The sequence below is a fragment of the Thamnophis elegans genome, chromosome 2 (genome assembly GCF_009769535.1).
Source record: "Thamnophis elegans isolate rThaEle1 chromosome 2, rThaEle1.pri, whole genome shotgun sequence".
Taxonomy (NCBI): Eukaryota; Metazoa; Chordata; class Lepidosauria; order Squamata; family Colubridae; genus Thamnophis; species Thamnophis elegans.
Window position 1 is genome coordinate 158,442,287 of NC_045542.1, and position 21,609 is coordinate 158,463,895.

The 21,609-nt window shown below is 44.6% G+C and overlaps 1 protein-coding gene and 1 long non-coding RNA gene across 2 annotated transcripts; both read left to right on the forward strand.

The window, feature by feature from the left end:
- Positions 1–237: 237 nt before the first annotated feature.
- On the forward strand, positions 238–10,912 carry LOC116502455 (zinc finger protein 135-like). The gene is made up of 5 exons (XM_032208343.1): positions 238–274; positions 3,692–4,971; positions 5,247–5,266; positions 10,269–10,376; positions 10,742–10,912. Exons 2-5 carry the CDS (start codon positions 4,203–4,205, stop codon positions 10,910–10,912), a joined length of 1,068 nt encoding a protein of 355 aa, XP_032064234.1. The 5' UTR covers positions 238–274; positions 3,692–4,202.
- A 7,082-nt stretch (positions 10,913–17,994) lies between these two features.
- LOC116523858 lies at positions 17,995–21,457 on the forward strand. The gene is made up of 2 exons (XR_004257161.1): positions 17,995–18,082; positions 21,394–21,457. It is a non-coding gene; the product is annotated as an uncharacterized LOC116523858 (long non-coding RNA).
- Positions 21,458–21,609: the final 152 nt, after the last annotated feature.

Genomic DNA, 21,609 nt, shown 5'->3' on the forward strand with positions numbered 1-21,609 from the left:
TCGGTTGGTAGGAGTGGAAAATGACTTCATGGCATGTAATCAGTGCAAACGCCTTCATAGGCAGAGACGGGACGAGCCTGTTTTACCCCCTCCCATCGGGAAATGGCAGTCAAATGGGCAAAATTGGGGTTGAGCTTTAAGGGGTTAAAACCATCAAGTGCTGCATTGCTAGATCGGAAGGGAGGGAAGTGCAGAATCTACGGGATCGGTGGCGGAAGGAAGAAAAGCCGAATGGTTTTCTGGGCTCCTGCAAGAGTCGAAGCAGCAGCAGCTGGTGGGTGAATTGAGGGCAGGTTGCGGGAGAGGCTGGGAGCAAGAAAGGGTGGTTATAGTTTATAGTTTATTTATTTGTATGCTGCCCTTTTCCCTGAGGGGACTCAGGCAGCTCACAAGTTAGGGGAAGGGGAGGACAAACCAAGTTATAACATAAACATAAACAATACATTGTTAAAAAGAACACAAACAATCATACCATTCGGGTGGGGTTAGGGTCTTTAGCCCCAGGCCTGCTGGGACAGCCAGATTTTAAGGGCAGTGCGGAAGGTCTGGAGGGTGGTGAGGGTACGAATCTCCACGGGGAGTTCATTCCAGAGGGTCAGAGCAGCCACCGAGAAGGCTCTCCTCCGGGTACTTGCCAGATGACATTGGCTCGTTGATGGAATTTGGAGGAGGCCTAATCTATGCGATCTGATCGGTCTAGTGGAGGTAATTGGCAGTAGGCGGTTCTCTCAAGTACCCAGACCAAATACCATGAAGGGCTTTGTAGGTGACAAGTAGCACCTTGAAGTGCACCCGGAGAACAACAGGCAGCCAGTGCAGCTCGCGGAGGATAGGTGTTACGTGGGTGAAGCGAAGTGCACCCACGATCACTCGCGTAGCCACATTCTGGACCAGCTGAAGTCGCCGGATACTCTTCAAGGGCAGCCCCATGTAGAGCACATTGCAGTACTCCAGCCTAGAGGTCACAAGGGCACGAGTGACTGTTGTGAGGGCCCTCCCGGTTCAGGTAGGGGCCCAACTGGAGCACCAGACGAATCTGGGCAAATGCCCCCCTGGTCACAGCCGACAAGTGATGCTCAAAGGTCAGCTGTGGATCCAGGAGGACTCCCAAGTTGCGGACCCTATCTGAGGGGCATATAATTTGACCCCCCAGCCTGAGAGATGGTTGATTTCCTCCGCAGCGTAGAAGCAGAGAAGCAACTGGAATGAAGACAAACGCAGTTGGATGTGACCTTGGCGATCATGCAGTCCAACCCACTGCTCAAGCATGAGAACGTAGACCATTTCAGCAAATGCTCTCCAGTATCTCCTTCCAGGCCTCCAGGGAGGAGCACCCACAACTTGGAAGGGAAGCCGTTCCACTGGTCGCTGTCAGGAGATTTCTTCCTATTTCTAGGATGCTTCTCTCCTTCCTTGGTTTCCATCCATTGCTTCTTCTTTTGCCTTCTGGGGCTTGCAAAAGAAGTTCATCTTCTCTTCCTTGTGGCTGCACTTCAAGTATTGGAACATGTCACCTCTAATCCTTCTTTTGACCAGACTGGACCTACCCAAATCCTACAACTGTTCTTCATGTGTTTTTCACATCAAGCCCCGGGTCATGTTTGTTGCTCTTTCGTGTCGTCTCTTCAAACGTACCTTCCTGTTCATAAGTATTAAATCCAGTATAGCTGAGCCTCTAATTATCTCTTGCATGACAGAGTTGTCAGGTTCCTCAGAAACCTCTAAGAAGCAACTGCACAGCCATTTATCCAGAATGGTATGGGCTCTCCTGGCCTAGCAGTGAATTAGCCTAGGCCCGTGATGGTGAACCTATGGCACACGTGTCACAGGTTGCATGCAGAGCCGTTTGTTAGGGCACATGAGGCGTTGTCCTGTCAGCTTACTTCAGCCTGGTGGGGGATAGTGAAATCTCCTGAGGGCAAACAAACACTGAAAATAAAGCCTCAGAGAGGAGTGGAGGGCATTTTCGCCATCCTCAGGTTCCGAGAAAGCCTCTGGAGCCTGGGGGGGGGGGGGGGGGGGCAAAAAATGGGTGCATCACATGGCAAAAGCAAGAGGAAGGTCGGGGGTCGTGCTCATAGAATTATGTGTGTGGCCATGGCCCCTCACGACCCCTTTGAACTCCCCTGAGTTTTGTCACATGATGGGAAAAATGTTAGCCATCACTGGTCTAGTGTCTAGATCTAGAAAATCTCCAAGATCCCTTGCAACTCTGTTGTTCTGATATGGACCCACTGGTTTTTTGGCAGTAATATTGGAAATCCCCAGAAATCACTGGGAATTTTTGCTTTTTTGTTTTTGTTTCCATGTCTAGCCAACAAGGGTGGCATTTGCCTATTGGTGCCTCATCAATGTATAAAACTGGATTAACTGTGTTTAAAACAGCATTTTTTTTTAAAAAAATGGTTTTCAGAACCTTTGAGATGTTCACCTGTATAGGTAGTCCTTACTACTTGTTCCCTGAGCCTTCAATGGCACTGTTACAATGGCACATATACATCTGCTCCACAAATTAGTGCTGATTGTAGCGCTTGTTCAGTGACCTCAACAAGTCAGCAGTTCCTGTGGTTATGAAGGTGCAAGAACAATTTGGGTTCTGTCAACTGATGCACATTTATGATGGTTTCAGCATCCCACACTTGGGATCCCCATTTGTGACCGTCTCAGCTAGGCCCTTGTTAAGCAAAATCACTAGTGATGCCAGCAGGAAGTTGCCAGTCACAGTCAGGTGAAATTGTCTTTAATAACCCATAGTGATTCACTTAACAACTGCAGAGGAACAGATGTAAGTTGGCACTGTCCTATGATATCATGCTTCCTGATCTGGCTGCTTAGTGTCCATCACATGATCTAATCACTCCACCTACCCAAGTGGAGACATCCCCCCGTCACGCATATCCATGTGCAAGCTGAACATCCTTGACCCCCAGAGAAAAGATGCTGTTATGGCTATAATTCTTAACCATCTCACAATCTCCCTCTCGATTGTCCAGGCACTAAATGTGGCAGCCCTAAAGATCCAAAAGAAAAGAAGGGCCCCAGGGCTGACATTCAATTTCAATAGCAGTTTATAAATCTTAGTAATAATATGTTCAACCATTCACTTCCATTTCATTTTTTCACAAAATTCCATCTTTCTTTCAATTGTAAATATAGAAATCAATGGCAAACATCCTTCTGATCCAACTTGCAGATTTGCGGATAGGGGCACGATAATTGAACAATATTATTTAATCATAAGTCAACCAGTCTGGTTTTGCCACCCTTTCTTTTCTTAAAAAAGTTCCTGGGGAGACACCAAAGAGTAAAGAATGATGACTACAATCAATAGTTGCTTTAAGCTTATCATACCATAAAAAGCTTTGCCATCAAATGCTTTATTCATGCCTGTCAAGCTCAAGGAAGCTTTTATTTTGGAGAGTCCCTCACTCTTTTTGCCACAAAACAACAAGCATCACAGTACAATTTCAAATCTGGTCAAGTCAAACCACTATCCTTATCACCTTGCAATAATTTATGTTTAATTTTGGGTTTTCCCCCTTGCCATATAAACCTAGAGATGTCTATCAGCCATTGTTTAAATTGAGTTTCAGTTATAATATTTAAAGTGTATTTTATGTATACTTTTTTCACATCTTCTGCAACCATTTTATAATGATTTTAAACTTACACTTTTATTTAAATCTTACAGATGAAGAGGATACTAATAAGAGCACTCCGGACAACTAGGAATAACCAGCAACTTTGAAAATTAGAGCAAATTGAGCCAAAAAGTAGATAGTAATGCAGGCCATGCCCAGTGAGGAAGAAAACAGTAGCTTGAATCAAAGCTTCATGGAACAAAAGATCACACATATTTTTGAACCCTTTGAGAACCTCAAGGGTGGAAAAGCTCCATAGATGTGCCTGTTGTGGGAAAAGCGTACATAGCAAATCACATATTACGCATAAGAGGATCCACACTGGAGGAAAGCCATACAAATTAACTGAATGTGGGAAAATATTTAGTTAGATCAGCTGCCTTGTGGTTCATCGAAGGACCCACACAGGAGAGAAGCCCTATAACTACTCCCAATGCAGTAAACGCTTTTGCAAGCATGACAACTTGATGATACATCGGAGGATTCACACGGGAAACAATTGAATGTGCTGATTGTTTGAAAACTTTCCGTCAGAATTCCAACCTAGTGGTACACTGGAGGATGCACACAGGAAAGAAATCATATCACTGTCCTGATTGTGGTAAAAGTTTCATTACAAATTCTCAGCTGGTGATACACCAGAGGACTCACACAGGAGAGAAACCCTTTGAATGTCCTGATTGTGGGAAATGTTTCACTTGGAATTCCCACCTGGTGATACACCAGAGGACTCACACAGGGGAGAAACCCTTTGAATGTCCTGTTTGTGGGATAGGGTTCAATCATACTTCCACCTTGGTGGATCATCAAACTATTCACACAGGAGAGAAACCCTTTGAATGTTCAGATTGTGGGAAATGTTTCACTCGGAATTCTAGGCTGGTGGCACACAAGAGGACTCACACAGGAGAGAAACTCTTTGAATGTCCTGATTGTGGGAAACGATTCAGTTACAATTACAGGCTGGTGGAACACCAGAGGACTCACACAGGAGAAAAACCCTTTGAATGTCCTGATTGTGGGAAACGTTTCAGTCATAATTCCAGCTTGGTGGATCATCAAACTATTCACACAGGAGAGAAACCCTTTGAATGTTCAGATTGTGGGAAATTTTTCACTCGGAATTCTAGGCTGGTGGCACACAAGAGGACTCACACAGGAGAGAAACTCTTTGAATGTCCTGATTGTGGGAAACGATTCAGTTACAATTACAGGCTGGTGGAACACCAGAGGACTCACACAGGAGAAAAACCCTTTGAATGTCCTGATTGTGGGAAACGATTCAGTTACAATTACAAGCTGGTGGAACACCAGAGGACTCACACAGGAGAAAAACCCTTTGAATGTCCTGATTGTGGGAAACGTTTCAGTCATAATTCCAGCTTGGTGAAACACCAGAGGACTCACACACTCAGGGGAGAAACCATATGAATGTCTACAGTGTAAAAAATGAAAAAATGGTTTGATAAAGATTGCATACAATTAAAAAGGATATATAATATGGAGTACAGGAAAAGTAAAAATGCCCCTTTTGAGGATCACACTCACTACTTAAAGCAGCTGAAAGCACAATATAAGAATTTTTATGTTGGCTTTCTCCCCCAGGCCACAAACCCGGCTACCATGTATCCAGTGGCAAAATTCTGTGATGCTGCAATGTTCACAAGAAAAAAAATTGGTTATCGAAGTATAGTTGTCGTACCAATTATTTGGACATATCTCTATCAATTTCTGGACCATTATATTTACTCCCATACTTATCAGCTTTTCACCCAGGTAAACCAGGGCGTGACCGAAACAATTTGAGAACATGTATGTTATTATCCACTTTTAAGGTTAAAACAGAGAGGACTCACGCAGGAGAGAAAACCTTTGAATGTCCTATTTTTGGGAAAGGTTTCAGTCAGAATTCCTGCCTAATGAAATACCAGAGGACTCACACAGGAGAGAAATCAGTTAAGTGTCCTGATTGTGGGAAATGTTTCAGTCGGAATTCCCACCTGGTGGTACACCAGAGGACTCACACAGGAGAGAAACCCTTTGTCAGCATGACTTCATTCAGTAATCAGGAAAAAAACCACTCGACTTCATTTGAATTGAAATCAAGTGTACTTTTACTAATTAATAATGAACAGTTGCGAAGCAAAGCTGAGTCTGGTTAATTAGGCGCGAAAGCTAATAATATAATGTATAATGCATTCCCCTCCCCTTGGCATCCCTGTGCACAGTCCAATCATATTGCCCGCAAATGTCAGGTGTGAGATAACTTCGAAAGGCATCATCAGGATGGAATACTGGACCGTTGGCCTTGGCGGAAAACTCCCTTCCTCCACATGCGCAGTAAGGTGGTCAGTTCAGCGTCTAGCAACTTTCTCCAGCACATCAATGATTCCCCTCCCAAATACCATGCCCCACTCCCCGTTTCAACGGCAGCCGAAGCAGCAGCAAAGCAGAGGCTGACATCCGACCCTCCTCCAGAAAAGGGTGGTCAGACCTGCAGAAACAAAAAAAAACACAAACAAACAGATGAGCAACATGAGACAAAAGGGGAAAAGGGGAGAGGAAGAGAGAGAGAAGAGAGAAGAAAGGTTTTTTTTTAGGATAATGGTCAAATCAGGGCTTATCAGGATAAGTAGAGTAGAACTTGTGGAGTAGACGAGGTGCCCGAATATGGGACCCGTCAACCCATTCGGTGTGAGAAGGAGGAAAATGCTTCCAAGCCACCAGGTATTGGATACGGTTCCGGCGTTGACGAGAGTCCAAAATCTCGCGAAGTTCGAAGTGTTGCTCACCCTCAATCAAAAGCGGAGCGGGTGGAGGAGGGATAGGTGGATGCAATGACGAAGTGCAGACAGGTTTCAGGAGGTTAACATGAAAAACAGGGTAAACCCGGTTGAGGAGCCGAGGTGGCGCAGTGGTTAAATGCAGCACTGCAGGCTACTTCAGCTTACTGCAGTTCTGCAGTTCGGCTGTTCAAATCTCACCGGCTCAAGGTTGACTCAGCCTTCCATCCTTCCGAGGTGGGTAAAATGAGGACCCGGATTGTTGGGGGCAATATGCTGACTCTGTAAACCGCTTAGAGAGGGCTGAAAACCCTATGAAGCGGTATATAAGTCTAACTGCAAGTCTAACTGCAAGGTGTTTGGGCAGCTGCAGCCGAACAGAAACAGGGTTAATGACCTTGACAATGGGAAACAGGCAAACATACTTAGGCCCCAATTTCTTCGACTTCTGTGGAGTTTGAAGAAATTTGGTGGACAAATAAACTTGATCACCAACTTTGTAGTCATACGGCTTAGTCCGTTTCTTATCAGCCTGTTTCTTATGAGCGTGGTGCGCAGCATCCAGAGTTTGGAGAGCTAAAGGCCAAAAGCGCCGAAGGCGGTCACTCCACTCCGACAGTGATGACACTTGGGGCTGCTCAGGAGGAACCTCAGGAATGGGTACAAAATCCTGGCCAAATACTACCCGGAATGGGGTGAACCCAGTGCTGCTATACACAGAATTATTGTAAGCCACCTCCGCATGCGGCAACAAATCCACCCAATCATCTTGCTGGTAGTTGATGAAACAACGTAAATATTTTTCTAGTACAGAATTAGTCCTCTCACAAGCCCCATTAGTCTGAGGGTGGTGGACGGAGCTTAATATGCTTCCCTTAAGTCCAACTTAGTGAAGATGCGTCCCTTCCCCAATTGGGCCAGCATGTCCTTCATCAGTGGCAACGGGTAGAGGTTCTGAGATGATATCGCGTTCAAGTTTTTAAAATTCACACACAATCTCAGGGCGCCATCTTTCTTCTCTCTGAACAGTACAGGAGCCGCTACCTTGGGTCTCGCCGGTTCAATGAACCCCCTCTCCAAATTCTTATTGATGAAGTTTCTCATTTCCTCCATTTCCCTAGGGGACCTTGAATATACTTGGGGCTTTGGAAGCTTCACCCCAGGTAAAATTTCAATGGTGCAATCAGTGGGCCTGTGGGGGGGTAGTTTATCAGAAGATTTTTCACTAAAAACTCCTCTAAGATCCCAGTACTCTTTTGGTATTCTTTCCTCCCCTTCGATTCTCTCCTGCCCCCTGGCTGCCAATGTGGGGCTAGTAGCGGCAGAATCTGGAGTCTCAACCTCCTGTTCAGGGGGTATGTCTGTGCGAATGTGCAGCCAACCCTTTCTCCAGTTAATTCGACGGTTCCATTTACGAAGCCAGGGGAGTTCCAAAATAAGGGGCCGGTCCATACCAGGTGCCACAATAAAAGTTATTAACTCCTGATGGGTCTCCATTTTCATCTCCATGGGCTCAGTAGAAAAATGAGCAGGGTCGCCTCCCGCAATAGAACCATCAATTTGGTAAAAAACAATAGGGGTTTTCAAAGTCCTCAATCTTAAGCCTAGTTTCTCCACCATTTCTGGACTTATCATGCAGCGGGAACGTCCCGAATCAAGGAGAGCTAAAAGTTTTTCAGTTATGCCAGAAGATGGCACTCTCATCTCAATTGGGATAAGCATGGGCCCTGTTCTGGAACTTACCCAGTGATGAGATTCCTCCTCATCCGATTCGTCAGACGAGCTGGGGCTCACGCTTCCCTCCTCCTCCAGCTGGAAGTGCTGGGGAACATTCTCAGCAACAAACGCAGCCTCCCTTCTCTTTCCTGGCGGTTTCACTGCTTTCCCCTCTCTCCGGGAAGGTGCGGCAGTGTGAGCCGATTTTACACGGCAATTTACAGGCCTTCCTTCCCACAGCGGAAACAAGTGAAAGGCTTGGCTTTGCCTGCGAAACCTCTTCTTCCCTCACTCCTGGGGTGGAGGGTTTTTTTGGGGCTGCTGGGGGTGGGGATTTCTCCACATCTCCCTCTTTCATGCATTGAAGCCTGGCTAAATCCAACTCCACATCTGCAGCATGCTCATACCAAACGGTTATACAACGGGGAAGGCGTCTGTTTATGCACTGTTGGTATATCTTTTCATTCAATCCCTCACCAAATTAATCCAACAACACCTCTTCCGACCACCCACTCATATAAGCTGACAACTCCTGAAATTCCTGGACATAATCTGGCACAGTTTTATTTCCCTGCTTCAGAGCCATAAATTTCAGGCGCCCGCGTCTCTCAGTCAAAGGGTCATCAAACCTCCTTCTCATGGCTGCCATAAAGTCATTAAAAATTCCTCAGGAGAGGGGAATTGCCTTTGTGGAGGCCGACCATCCATTCGGCTGCCTTTTTCTCTAAGGACATTAGCACCATCCTCACTTTCATCTGTCTCTAAATCAGGTCCATAGATTTCCATATAATTCCAGACCTGAATTACCCCAAGTCCATCTGGGACGAACAACAGGGTCTTCCACTCTTGTTCAGCCAGTCTTTTGGCTAATGATGGTCCCGCCATTGCCCCCTCCTCTTCCTCTTGGTCATGCAAAGACATTTCTTTTCCTTCTTGTGAGGGCACCCTCCTCGGTAGGTTTTAGCTAGGAGACTCAGCTTACTGTCAGCATGACTTCATTCAGTAATCAGGAAAGAAAGGACTCACACAGGAGAGAAACTCTTTGAATGTCCTGATTGTGGGAAACGATTCAGTTACAATTACAGGCTGGTGGAACACCAGAGCACGCACACAGGAGAAAAACCCTTTGAATGTCCTGATTGTGGGAAACGTTTCAGTCATAATTCCAGCTTGGTGGAATGAACAGTTGCGAAGCAAAGCTGAGTCTGGTTAATTAGGCACGAAAGCTAATGTATAATGCATAATGCATTCCCCTCCCCTTGGCATCCCTGTGCACAGTCCAATAATATTGCCCACAAATGCCAGGTGTGAGATAACTTCGAAAGGCATCACCAGGATGGAATGCTGGACCGTTGGCCTTGGCGGGAAACTCCCTTCCTCCACATGGGCAGTAAGGTGGTCAGTTCAGCGTCTAGCAACTTCCTCCAGCACATCAATGATTCCCCTCCCAAATACCATGCCCCCCCTCCCCGTTTCAATGGCAGCCGAAGTAGCAGCAAAGCAGAGGCTGACACCCTTTGAATGTCCTAATAGTGGGAAATGATTCAATCAGAATTCCAGGCTGGTGGCACACCAGAGGACTCACACAGGAGAGAAACCCTATGAATGTCCTGATTGTGAGAAAAGTTTCAGTCAGAATTATGAGCTAATGAACCACCAGAGGACTCACACAGAAGAGAAACCCTTTGAATGTCCTGATTGTGGGAAATGTTTCAGTCAGAATTATCGGCTGGTGAACCACCAGAGGACTCACACAGGAGAGAAACCCTTCGAATGTCCTGATTGTGGGAAATGTTTCAGTCAGAATTATTGGCTGGTGAACCACCAGAGGACTCACACAGGAGAGAAACCCTTTGAATGTCCTATTTGTGGGAAAGGTTTCAGTGAGAATTCCTGCCTAGTGAAACACCAGCGGACTCACACAGGAGAGAAAACCTTTGAATGTCCTATTTGTGGGAAAGGTTTCAGTCAGAATTCCTGCCTAATGAAACACCAGAGGACTCACACAGGAGAGAAACCCGTTGAGTGTCCTGATTGTGGGAAATGTTTCAGTCGGAATTCCCACCTGGTGGTACACCAGATGACTCACACAGGAGAGAAACCCTTTAAATGTCCTATTTGTGGGTAGGGTTTCAGTTGGAATAATGACCTGATGTACCATCAGAGGATGCGCACAGGAGAGAAACCATTTGAATGTCCTGATTGTGGGATAGTGTTCAGTCATAATTCCAGCTTGGTGAACCACCAGAGGACTCACACAGGAGAAAAACTGTTTGAATGTCCTGATTGCAGAAAATGTTTCAGTCAGAATTCAGTCCTGGTGATTCATCAGAGGACTCACACAGGAGAGAAACCCTTTGAATGTCCTGTTTGTGGGAAAATGTTTCAGTCATAATTCCAGCTTAGTGAACCACCAGAGGACTCACACGGGAGAGAAACCTTTGGAATGTCCTGTTTGTGGGAAAATTTTCAGTCATAATTCCAGCTTGGTGAAACATCAGAGGACACACTCAGGGGAGAAAACATTTGAATGTCTACAGTGTGGCAAACATTTCAGTGAGAATTCCAAATTGGTGAAACACCAGTGGGCTCACACAAGAGGAACAATATGAATATTCAGATTGTAGAAAACATTTCAGTCAAAATTCTGATCTACTGATACACCAGAGGACTGATACAGGAGTGACACCATACGAGTGTCCAGATTGTGGAAATAGTTTCACTTACACACAGGAGAGAGATTCAAGGAAATCCACATTAGGCAAGAATTGATGAGTTTAGAGAAAGCTTAAATTTCATTTCTGATCTGTCATTGGAAGTGAAGGTGAAAAAATGACTATTAAGTTCTGTCCTTATTCATATTGAAAAATATCTCAGAGATACAGCTGGGAGGGGGCGGAGGTACAACTAGTGCAGCCGGAGCGTGTTTGCAGTAAAGCCTCCCGGTTTTATTTTATTTTATCAATTTTCAGTACTCCCATTGGATCCTTTTTTATTTAATTAACATTTTTTGGTGGAGATAACAGCGTAGACCATAGCACAGACAAAAGCTTTTGTTGCTGCCGTGGATTAAAAAGGCATGGGAAGAAGAAAGAAACACCATGGCATCAGCCGAGATCTCTCCTTCCAGTGAAAACAGCAAAACAACCAGGAATTGAGGAGCACTTTGTTGGCAAGAAATCTGTAAGTAAAAGTAACCTGCCCCCCATTCCCAACAATCTGGAGATATTAGAACGGGATCTGCAAAAAGACTTGGGAAAACAGCAGTTACTAGACTTTCCCGACCTTCGGGAGGGGGGAACAAACTGAAAGGCAGCTCTTCTCCCAAACAACTAATCCAATTACATCCTGTATGGAGTTTGAGTTAAAGGCTAAAAAGGCAAAGAACAACCAGATAATTCAGAGTATGGAGAGTTTACTTTGGGAAAATTCAACAGAGTTTATGGCAAAGCAATGCCTTCTCTCAGCGCAAACGGTGGTTTCAATATTTGAACAACTAATTGCCATCCAACACAATTTTGAGACATTAAAAAAAGACTTTTTCAGAGTATACGACGCACCAGAGTATAAGCACTCAAAGGTTTTGAAGAGGCAAATTAAAAAAAAGTAGGTAGGTAGATAAAGGGATAGAGAGAGAAAGAGAGAGAGAGAGAGAGAGACGGTAGGTAGGTTGGTAGGTAGGTATCTAGAGGGCTAGAGAGAAATGGAGAGATACAGTAGATAGGGAGAGAGAGTAGGTAGGTAGGTAGATAGAGGAATAGAGAGAGAGGGAGGGAGAAATATAGTAAGGTAGGTAGGTAGGTAGGTAGGTAGAGGGATAGAGAGAGAGAAATACAGTAGATAGGGAGAGAGAGAGAGTAGTTAGGTAAGTAGGTAGATATAGGGGTAGAGAGGGATAGAGAAATACAGTATGTAGGGAGAGAGAGAGAGAGAGAATAGGTAGGTAAGTATATGTTTCCAGGTGTCCTTATCCATGTGCTGACAATCTGCAGCACCTAACTTTGTTCCTGCTGGCAAATCATTTGATCCACATAATTCTAATCAATCAGTTAAAAGAGTTTTCCAAAAGGGGGAAAAAGGGTTTTGCACTTTGGAAACCTCCCAAAACGGCCCATTTTTGGCAAAAATGAGCCCGCTTTTTTTTAAAATAAAAGGCATAAATAGCCTAGGGGGGGCTTGCAGAGTGCTCCTAGGGGGCTGGCGGGGGGGAAACTAGCAAAAAGTCCCATTTTTCACAAAAAATGTGACTGTTTTTTTTGGTAAAAAGAAATAGCATGCATAGCCTTCTGGAGGCTTATAGAGTGATGCTGGAGGCTGGGGGGGGCAAAAACGGCCCATTTTTTGCTCATTTCTGCCCTCCCCAGCCCCCAGGAGGTCCCAGAAAGCATCCATAAGGGTATTCACAGCCATTTTGCTGTATTCAGTGCATAAGGCACAGCCACATTTTCAGCCTCTTTTTTGAGGAAAAAAAGATGTGTCTTATACTCCGAAAAATACGGTAGCTGTTTTCTTCAAGTACAATATCGGGCCCCAGGCACCCGCACTAAAGTTCTTACAGAAGACTTGGTTAACTCCCAAATGCAGAATAAGGAAGAGGAAAGGAGCAAAGAGCCAAAAAAAAACCAGTTAAAGTCACATAAAAAGTGGCAGTCCATTCAGAACAACATTTCCTTCCCAGACAAGGCAACGAGAGGGAAATGTAACAATAGAGAAGCCGCATGAAAAGTCAGGAAGGCATTCCCCCCTCCCCCCCCAATTACAACAATCACATCGCTCACTACAAACCCAATGGATTGTTTTTAGAATTCATATGAACAGACTTAATTACGGATGTTGGAATACCAGAAGTGCAATACTAAATTCCCTAAGCCAGCTTCTTCACTGTCACAGGGGTCTGATTGATCTCCATGCTGTCGAGTGGCTCCCTGAGGCCCCAAATTGGAAGCGGATTCTCCTGTTTTTCAAACAACCCACCATACCACAGATGCTATTCAAGATGAAGGCACATTTAGCCTCCTTTCAAATCTTTCCCATCAGAATATTCGTTGAGGAAAGGGTTACTCCGTTAATTGTTAACATGAGAGCTCCCAAGGTGGCTGTCTCATCCTTATTTTCAACCTTGGGAAAGGGAGAGAAAGACAGTGGGACTCAACCAGCCTTGTCCGGTGAAGAGATTCTTAACAGCACAGAAACTGGTCTCATTAATGCTTTTGGTGCTCTCCCAAGGAAAGAACAAGACAATATATTATTCAAGTTAGAAAATTTAAAGAAATCTTTATTGGTCACAATGGACACAGCAGAGCCGCTTATAGATCTTGTCCCCCCAATAATTGAGCCTCTCACTTCTCTCACACTCGGCTATTGCAGGCAAAACAAGCTGGTCCTTAACTTTGATAAATCAAAAAAATTAGTTTTTGCTAAAAGGCCTAGCCAATACCCCTGGAAAATAGAAGGAAATCGTTTGGAACAGGTTAGAACATTAGATACCTTGGGGTAGTTTTCCACTGCAAAGGACATGGAAGGCACACCTGGATCATACATTGCAAGCAACCAATAGGTCCTCAAATGCAATTAAACACTTCTTTTGCACAGGCGGAGGTCATTTAGTACCTGCTGCCTTAAAACTTTTGAGACCAAAACATTGGCACAAATTCTGTATGGGGCACAAACAGGAATCCTTGCAGAGAAAGACTTGCTAGAAACCATACAAACCAAATTCCTGGGAGCCATCTTAGCTGCACCCAAAGGAACTCCAAATGCCCAGTTAAGAATTGAGCCAGGCATGCCTCAAATTCAGGTAAGAGCGTGGAAGATGATGATCATTCATTGGCTTAAAATGCATTTCTTTCCAGAGGGACTGTCCCCCACTAGTTTGAGATTTGAGAAGTTTATTTATATGCCGCCCTTTTCCCTGGGGGGACTCAGGGCGGCTTACAACTCGAAAAAAGGGGGGGGGAAACAAACATTTAACACGTAGGACAGTACGTCATTAAAAAAAAACACAACATTCATACCATTCGGGTGGGTTACAGTCTTTAGCCCCAGGCCTGACGGGCTAGCCAGTTTTTGAGGGCTGTGTGGAAGGTCTGGAGGGTGGTGAGGGTGCAAATCTCCACGGGGAGATCGTTCCATAGGGTTGGAGCTGCCACCGAGAAGGCTCTCCTCCGAATGGTTGCCAGTCGACATTGACCTGCAGATGGAACTCGGAGGAGGCCTAATCTATGGGATCTAATAGGTCGAGTGGAGGTGATTGGCAGTAGGCGGTCTCTCAAGTACCCAGATCCACTACCATGAAGGGCTTTATGGGTGACAAGTAGCACCTAGTGTTGACTGACATCCTCCCCTCCCCCTGTAAATAGGCAATTGATCACAAGCAGGGCTCTTATGGGCTGTCACTAGTATTCTTAATGTCTCTAGGCTTTGATCAAACAAAGCAAGTAGTAATCAATAGAATGAAGGACATGGAATTCCAAGAACTAAATAGGCTGTCTTTCCACAGTAGGGACAGAATCAAACAGGGTGTGAGGGAATTTGCAAGATATCTAAATGACCTGATCTGCCCAAAACAAAGAATAGCTTTCTTCAGAGCCAGATTTACCATTCTTCCTTGAGCACTTCTCCAGGGCAGGTATAAGAGAACACCAATAGCAGAACAGCTTTGTATATGTGGTAAAGAAGTTGAAGATATCTCATATTTTCTATTACACTGTGAGCTATTCTGAGTTTGTAGGTCTGCATATGTTCTCCCCTTATTAGAGAGATTGCCAGGGAGGGCGGACAATTTTTATGTAGGCTTTCGCCTCCAGGACACAAACCCGGCTACCACGTATGCCGTGGCAAAATTCTGTGATGCTGAAATGTCCACAAGAATTTGAGTTGTCATCTTGTACCAATTATTTGGACATATCTAACAATTTCTGGACCATTGTTTTTACTCCCATACTTATCGGCTTTTCACCCAGGTAAACCAGGGAGCGACCCGAACGATTTGAGAACATGTATGTTATTGTCCACTTTTAACATCAATACTTTTTAATTATATTTTAATGTCAGTAGTTTTTAACATATTGTAAAAAGCAATGCGTATTGCTGGTCTTTGACCATAATAAAGATTTATACTTATACAGGTGTGATTGGACAAAGAAAATGGAAAATATAAATTTGATAAAGATGTACTGTGTTTGTGTGTGTGTGGTTTTTTTTGTTTTGTTTTTGGTTCTCAAGTCTTTTTCTCTCCACAGGATCCCTCCGACCTTTGACCTCTCCCATAGGGTCCATATAGGCATTTCTTTCCTCCACAAAGTCCCACCGGCCTTTCCCTCCCCACAAGGTCCCCACAGGCCTTCTCCTCCCTCACAGGTACCCCAGAGGCCTTTTCCTCACCCACAGGTACCCCAAAGGCTTCTCTCTCCCGCAGCATCCCCGCAGACCTTAGGTCTGACTTCCACCCCACCAAGCCTCACAGCCTCCTCTTCCAAGGTCTCCGAAACTCAAGTTGGTGAAGAAGGCCAGGAGACGGATCCCAGGGCCACATGGCTATGACCTGGAAGCAGCCATTTTTTCAGTGTGCCTGGGATTTAACCCTGAGCCATGTGATGGGCTTTTGTAAGCAACTGCCATTTTGTCACACCTGCCTCTGGACCAAAATGGCAGTTGCTTCTGTGTCATTTTCACACAGGAGAGGGAGAATACTTTATCTCAAGCTACTGAGGAACAACAGGAGGCTCATTCGCAATAACTATTTATTTAAACATTAACAATTAAATTGACAGCATGAACGGGGCTTCCTCTGTCTGACAGCTATTTATACCTCCAGCTGTCCGACAGATAGCCAATCGGAAGCCTGCGATTCTACAGCAGCCTGCCGGTGCATCAGAGCCAATAGCATTTCTCCCGGCTCTTTTATAGCTGTGCGGTCACGCCCCCAAAGACTTAAGAGAGAAACTACTCTGTTTCGCTAATTTTATACTGTGCAAACTACATTAAGGGATATTGGATGCACTGAAAATGATGGCTGCCTCCCGGAGCTCTCCAAAAGGTAAGTGTTTGATGGGTGAGGGGTGTGTAGGGAATAGGCCCAAGGCCCAATTAAAAAAAGCAATGCAAAGTTTCAAATGAAAAGGCTATTCTGCCTTACAGGTGAACCTGATGGAGAAGAACTGTAGGAATATTGATTTGAATAGAAAAGGGATTGTGGCTTTTGTTAAGCCCTTGTGGTTATGACCACGGGGCGTCAATCAAGGAAAAAAACAGTTTCTATTAGTTCCGACAAGAGTGCTGTCTGGCGGGAGAATTGCAGCCATCAGATTGCTTAACCATCTGACCGCTATGCTACAAATAGCTGTCAGATGGAAAGAGAATTGTTCTAAGCTTTTATTGTGGTTGTCAATAAATGCGTTAACGGTTCAATCATCTCTGTTTCCCTCATTCGCTCAGTACGAAGCAGCTTTGATGACAGGATCTCCACGTTTATCTCCACGTTTATTAGCAACTCCTGCTGTGATCTCGTTTTCTTGGAAGTGCCTGCTTTTTCCCTTTGATGGCTGCTGGGTGATAGCAGCAGCCTGACATATCTATTGTATCCCCCAAAAATGGGTAGCTTCAGTGCTGCTACGATTGTTGGGGCAAAGCAAGGGACTCAGAATGGCCTCTTAACTGCCAGATGTGCAGTGAACAAGTTTAATAATAAACTTTAAAAAATTGTAACACAAAACCCTTTTCTCAATTCTTCAGTGGCGAGGTCTCCACACATACAGTGGGTTTCTAATACCCCATAATTGTTAGTCTACCTGTAATCTGTCTACCTGTAATCTGTCTCTTTGGCATTCGGCACCTCATTAAGAAAGACTGGGTGAGGCTATTCACAAGTAAAAGACCTTCATCTCCAGCAATGGGATTAAAATTTACATACTCCACCACCCAAGAACAAGAGTCTACACAGATTCTCAGCCATCCAGACCATGGTTGTCCCAAAGGTGCTTTTACGGGAGGGAATTGGGCTTTCTTGTTTATCTTTTTCTTTTGAAAATGTTTCCTTTCTCATCCAGGAAGCTGCTTCAGCTCTGACAGGATTATATTCCCCACAATCCTCTCAGAGCTGAAGAAGCTTCTTGGATGAGAAGGGAGACATCTTCAAAAGAAAACAAATAAAAAAGTCCACTTGCCTCCTGAAAAAGCACCTTTGGCACATCTAAGAACAGGACATGACCTTTTAGGACATAATAGGATTAACCCACCAGCATTAGAATAGCAAAAGAGACAGCTCACTACATTGCACAACCCCAAACAGAAAGGAAAGGGGGGAGGACGCCTATTCTTGAAAGCTCCTGAGAGCAGGACAAGAAGGAACAGAGGGAGACACATCAGAAAGGGATCCAACCTGGAATTAAGGAGAAACTTCCTGTCAGTGAGAACAATTGATCAGTGGAAATGCTTTGTCTCCAGAAGTCTCGGCTGCTCCATCCGAGGAGCTTTTTAAGAAGAGACTGGAGAGCCTTTTTTGCGGAGTAGCACAGGGATCCCTGCTTGGAGAATTGATCCCTTCCGACTCTTCTGCTGTAAGAATTTCATGAAGGTTTAGGGCTCAGCCTGCAGATAATCTTCACAAGTGTCACCTTTCACTATTTCACTTGCATCGGTTGCAAAGGTGGGTTGGTACTTGGTAGGAGTGGAAAATGACTTGATGGCATGTAATCCGTGCAAACCTCTTGCAAACGCCTTCATAGGCAGAGACGGGACGAGCCTGTTTTATCCCCTCCCATCGGGAGATGGCAGTCAAATGGGCAAAATTGGGGTTGAGCTTTAAGGGGTTAAAACCATCAAGTGCTGCATTGCTAGATAGGAAGGGAGAGAAGTGCAGGATCTAGAGGATCCGTGGCGGGAGGAAGAGAAGCCGAGTGGTTTCTGGGCTCCTGCAAGAGTCGAAGCAGCAGCAGCTGGTGGGTGAGTTGAGGACAGTTTGCGGGAGAGGCTGGGAGCAAGAAAGGCTGCTTGATTTCCTCCGCAGCGTAGAAGCAGAGAAGCAACTGGAAGGAAGACAAACGCAGTTGGATGTGACCTTGGCGATCATGCAGTCCAACCCCCTGCTCAAGCATGAGAACGTAGACCATTTCAGCAAATGGCTCTCCAGTATTTCCTTCCAGGCCTCGAGGAAGGAGCACCCACAACTTGGGAAGGGAAGCCGTTCCTCTGGTCGCTGTCAGATTTCCTCTTATTTCTAGGATGCTTCTCTCCTTCCTTGGTTTCCATCCATTGCTTCTTCTTTTGCCTTCTGGGGCTTTGCAAAAGAAGTTCATCTTCTCTTCCTTGTGGCAGCACTTCAAGTATTGGAACATGTCACCTCTAGATCTTCTTTTGACCAGACTGGACCTACCCAATTCCTACAACTGTTCTTCATGTGTTTTCACATCAAGCCCCGGGTCATGTTTGTTGCTCTTTCCTGTCTTCTCTTCAAAGGAACCTTCCTGTTCATAAGTATTAAATCCAGGATAGCTGAGCCTCTAATTATCTCTTGCATGACAGAGTTGTCAGGTTCCTCAGAAACCTCTAAGAAGCAACTGCACAGCCATTTATCCAGAATGGTATGGGCTCTCCTGACCTAGCAGTGAATTAGTCTAGGGCCGTGATAGTGAACTTATGGCACGCGTGTCACAGGTTGCATGCGGAGCCATTTGTTAGGGCACACGAGGCGTTGTCCTGTCAGCTGACTTCAGCCTGGTGGGGGATAGTAAAATCTCCTAAGGGCAAAAAACCACCGAAAATAAAGCCTCAGGGAGGAGTGGAGGCCATTTTCGCCCTCCCCAGGTCCTGAGAAAGCCTCTGGAGCCTGGGGGGGGGGGAGGGTGAAAAATGGGTGCATCACACGGCAAAAGCAAGAGGGAGATCGGGGGTTGTGCTCATAGAATTATGCGTGTGGCCATGGCCACTCACGACCCCCTTGAACTCCCCTGACCTTTGTCACATGATGGGAAAAATGTTAGCCATCACTGGTCTAGTGTCTAGATCTGGAAGATCTCCAAGATCCCTTGCAACTCTGTTGTTCTGATATGGACCTGCTGGTTTTTTGGCAGTAATATTGGAAATCCCCAGAAATCACTGGGGATTTTCCCTTTTTTGTTTTTGTTTCCATGCCTAGCCAACAAGGGTGGCATTTGCCTATTGGTGCCTCATCCATGTATAAATCTGGATCAACTGTGTTTAAAACAGCACTTTTAAAAAAAAATGGTTTCAGAACCTTTGTGAGGTAGTCCTCACTTACCATTTGTTCCCTGAGCCTTCAGTGGCACTGTTGCAATGGCACATATACATCTGCTCCACAAATTAGTGCTGATTGTAGCGCTTGTTCAGTGACCTCAACAAGTCAGCAGTTCCTGTGGTTATGAAGGTTCAAGAACAATTTGGGTTCTGTCAACTGATGCACATTTATGATGGTTTCAGCATCCCACACTTGGGATCCCCATTTGTGACCTTCTCAGCTAGGCCCCTGTCAAGCAAAATAAGTAGTGATGCCAGCAGGAAGTTGCCAGTCAAAGTCAGGTGAAATTGTCTTTAACAACCCACAGTGATTCGCTTAACAACTGCAGAGGAAGAGATGTAAGTTGGCACTGTCCTATGATATCATGCTTCCTGATCAGGCTGCGTAGTGACAGAGATACCTTTCCCAAATGGAATCAGTAAGTGAGGACTGCTTCAATAGGAATGTCACCAGTGTGGTTGTGGACAGTATTTTCTGCCCTTACTTGGAACTGAGGACTTCCGTGGCAAAACTGGTGCTTCAAATCATGCAGAATCTTTAGGCATCATTTTATCAATTAAAGCCCCCACATCTCTAAAATTAGCACCGAAGGTTTGCCTGTAACCATTTTGGGATTTGGGCAGCTTTCAGGTAAAAAACAGATGGATTTTCCACAGCTCTATATTTGGTATAGAGCTTGGTGCTTGAGCAGGGGGTTGGACTAGAAGATCTCCAAAGTCCCTTCCATCTGTAATTCTGTTATATCCTTCCATTGTTCAAGTATTATATTACATCCAAAGTTCTTTGCCCACTGAATTGTACAATGCTTTACTTACTCATTCTGCAAGTTCAATGTCAGGGTTCCAAGTAAAACCTTCAACCAATGAAGACTCCAATGCAGGCAATTCCTCAAAGTTCCAATCTATTGAAGATGTCATATTGGCACATCTGGGAAAACCCGAATCTGTAAGCTTCTGGTTTTCCACATTCAAAAAAAATCAGAGTTCCACCCCCTGCACCCACATGTCCATCACACGATCCAATCACTCCACCTACCCAAGTGGAGACATCCCCAAGTCACGCCTATCCATGTGCAGGCTGAACGTCCTTGAGTCCCAGAGAAAAGATGCTGTTATGGCTATAATTCTCAACCATCTCACAATCCCCCGCTCGATTGTCCAGGCACTAAATGTGGCAGCCCTAAAGATCCAAAAGAAAAGAAGGGCCCCAGGGCTGACATTCAATTTCAATAGCAGTTTATAAATCTTAGTAATAATATGTTCAACCATTCACTTCCATTTCATTTTTCACGAAATTCCATCCATTGCTCTTTTTGTCTAGTTCAAATCTTTCTTTCAATTGTAAATATAGAAATCAATGGCAAACATCCTTCTGATTCCAACTTGTAGATTTGCAGATAGGGGCACGATAATTGAACAATATTATTTAACCATAAGTCAAACAGTCTGGTTTTGCCACCCTTTCTTTTCTTAAAAAAGTTCCTGGGGAGACACCAAAGAGTAAAGAATGATGACTACAATCAACAGTTGCTTTAACCTTATCATACCATAAAAAGCTTTGCTATCAAATGCTTTATTCATGCCCGTCAAGCTCAAGGAAGCTCTTATTCTGGAGAGTCCCTCACTCTTTTTGCCACAAAACAACAAGCATCAAAGTACAATTTCAAATCTGGTCAACTCAAACCACTATCCTTATCACCTTGCAATAATCTATGTTTAATTTTGTGTTTTTCCTCTTGCCATATAAACCTAGAGATGTCCATCAGCCATTGTTTAAATTGAGTTTCAGTTATAATATTTAAAGTGCATTTTATGATTCAATGTATATTTGAACTTGTATCACTGTAATCTCCAATGTGTCAAATGAATCATAACTAACATTAGAAGCTATTTCAGCCTTTTGGTACATTGGCTTTTTACTTGTAATGTATACTTTGTTCACATCTTCTGCAAACATTTTATAATGATTTTAAACTTACACTTTTATTTAAATCTTACAGATGAAGAGGATACTAATAAGAGCACTCCGGACAACTAGGAATAACCAGCAACTTTGAAAATTAACTACTCCCAATGCAGTAAATGCTTTTGCAAGCAGGACAACTTGATGATACATCGGAGAATTCACACAGGAAAACAATTGAATGTGCTGATTGTTTGAAAACTTTCCGTCAGAATTCCAACCTAGTGGTACATTGGAGGATGCACACAGGAAA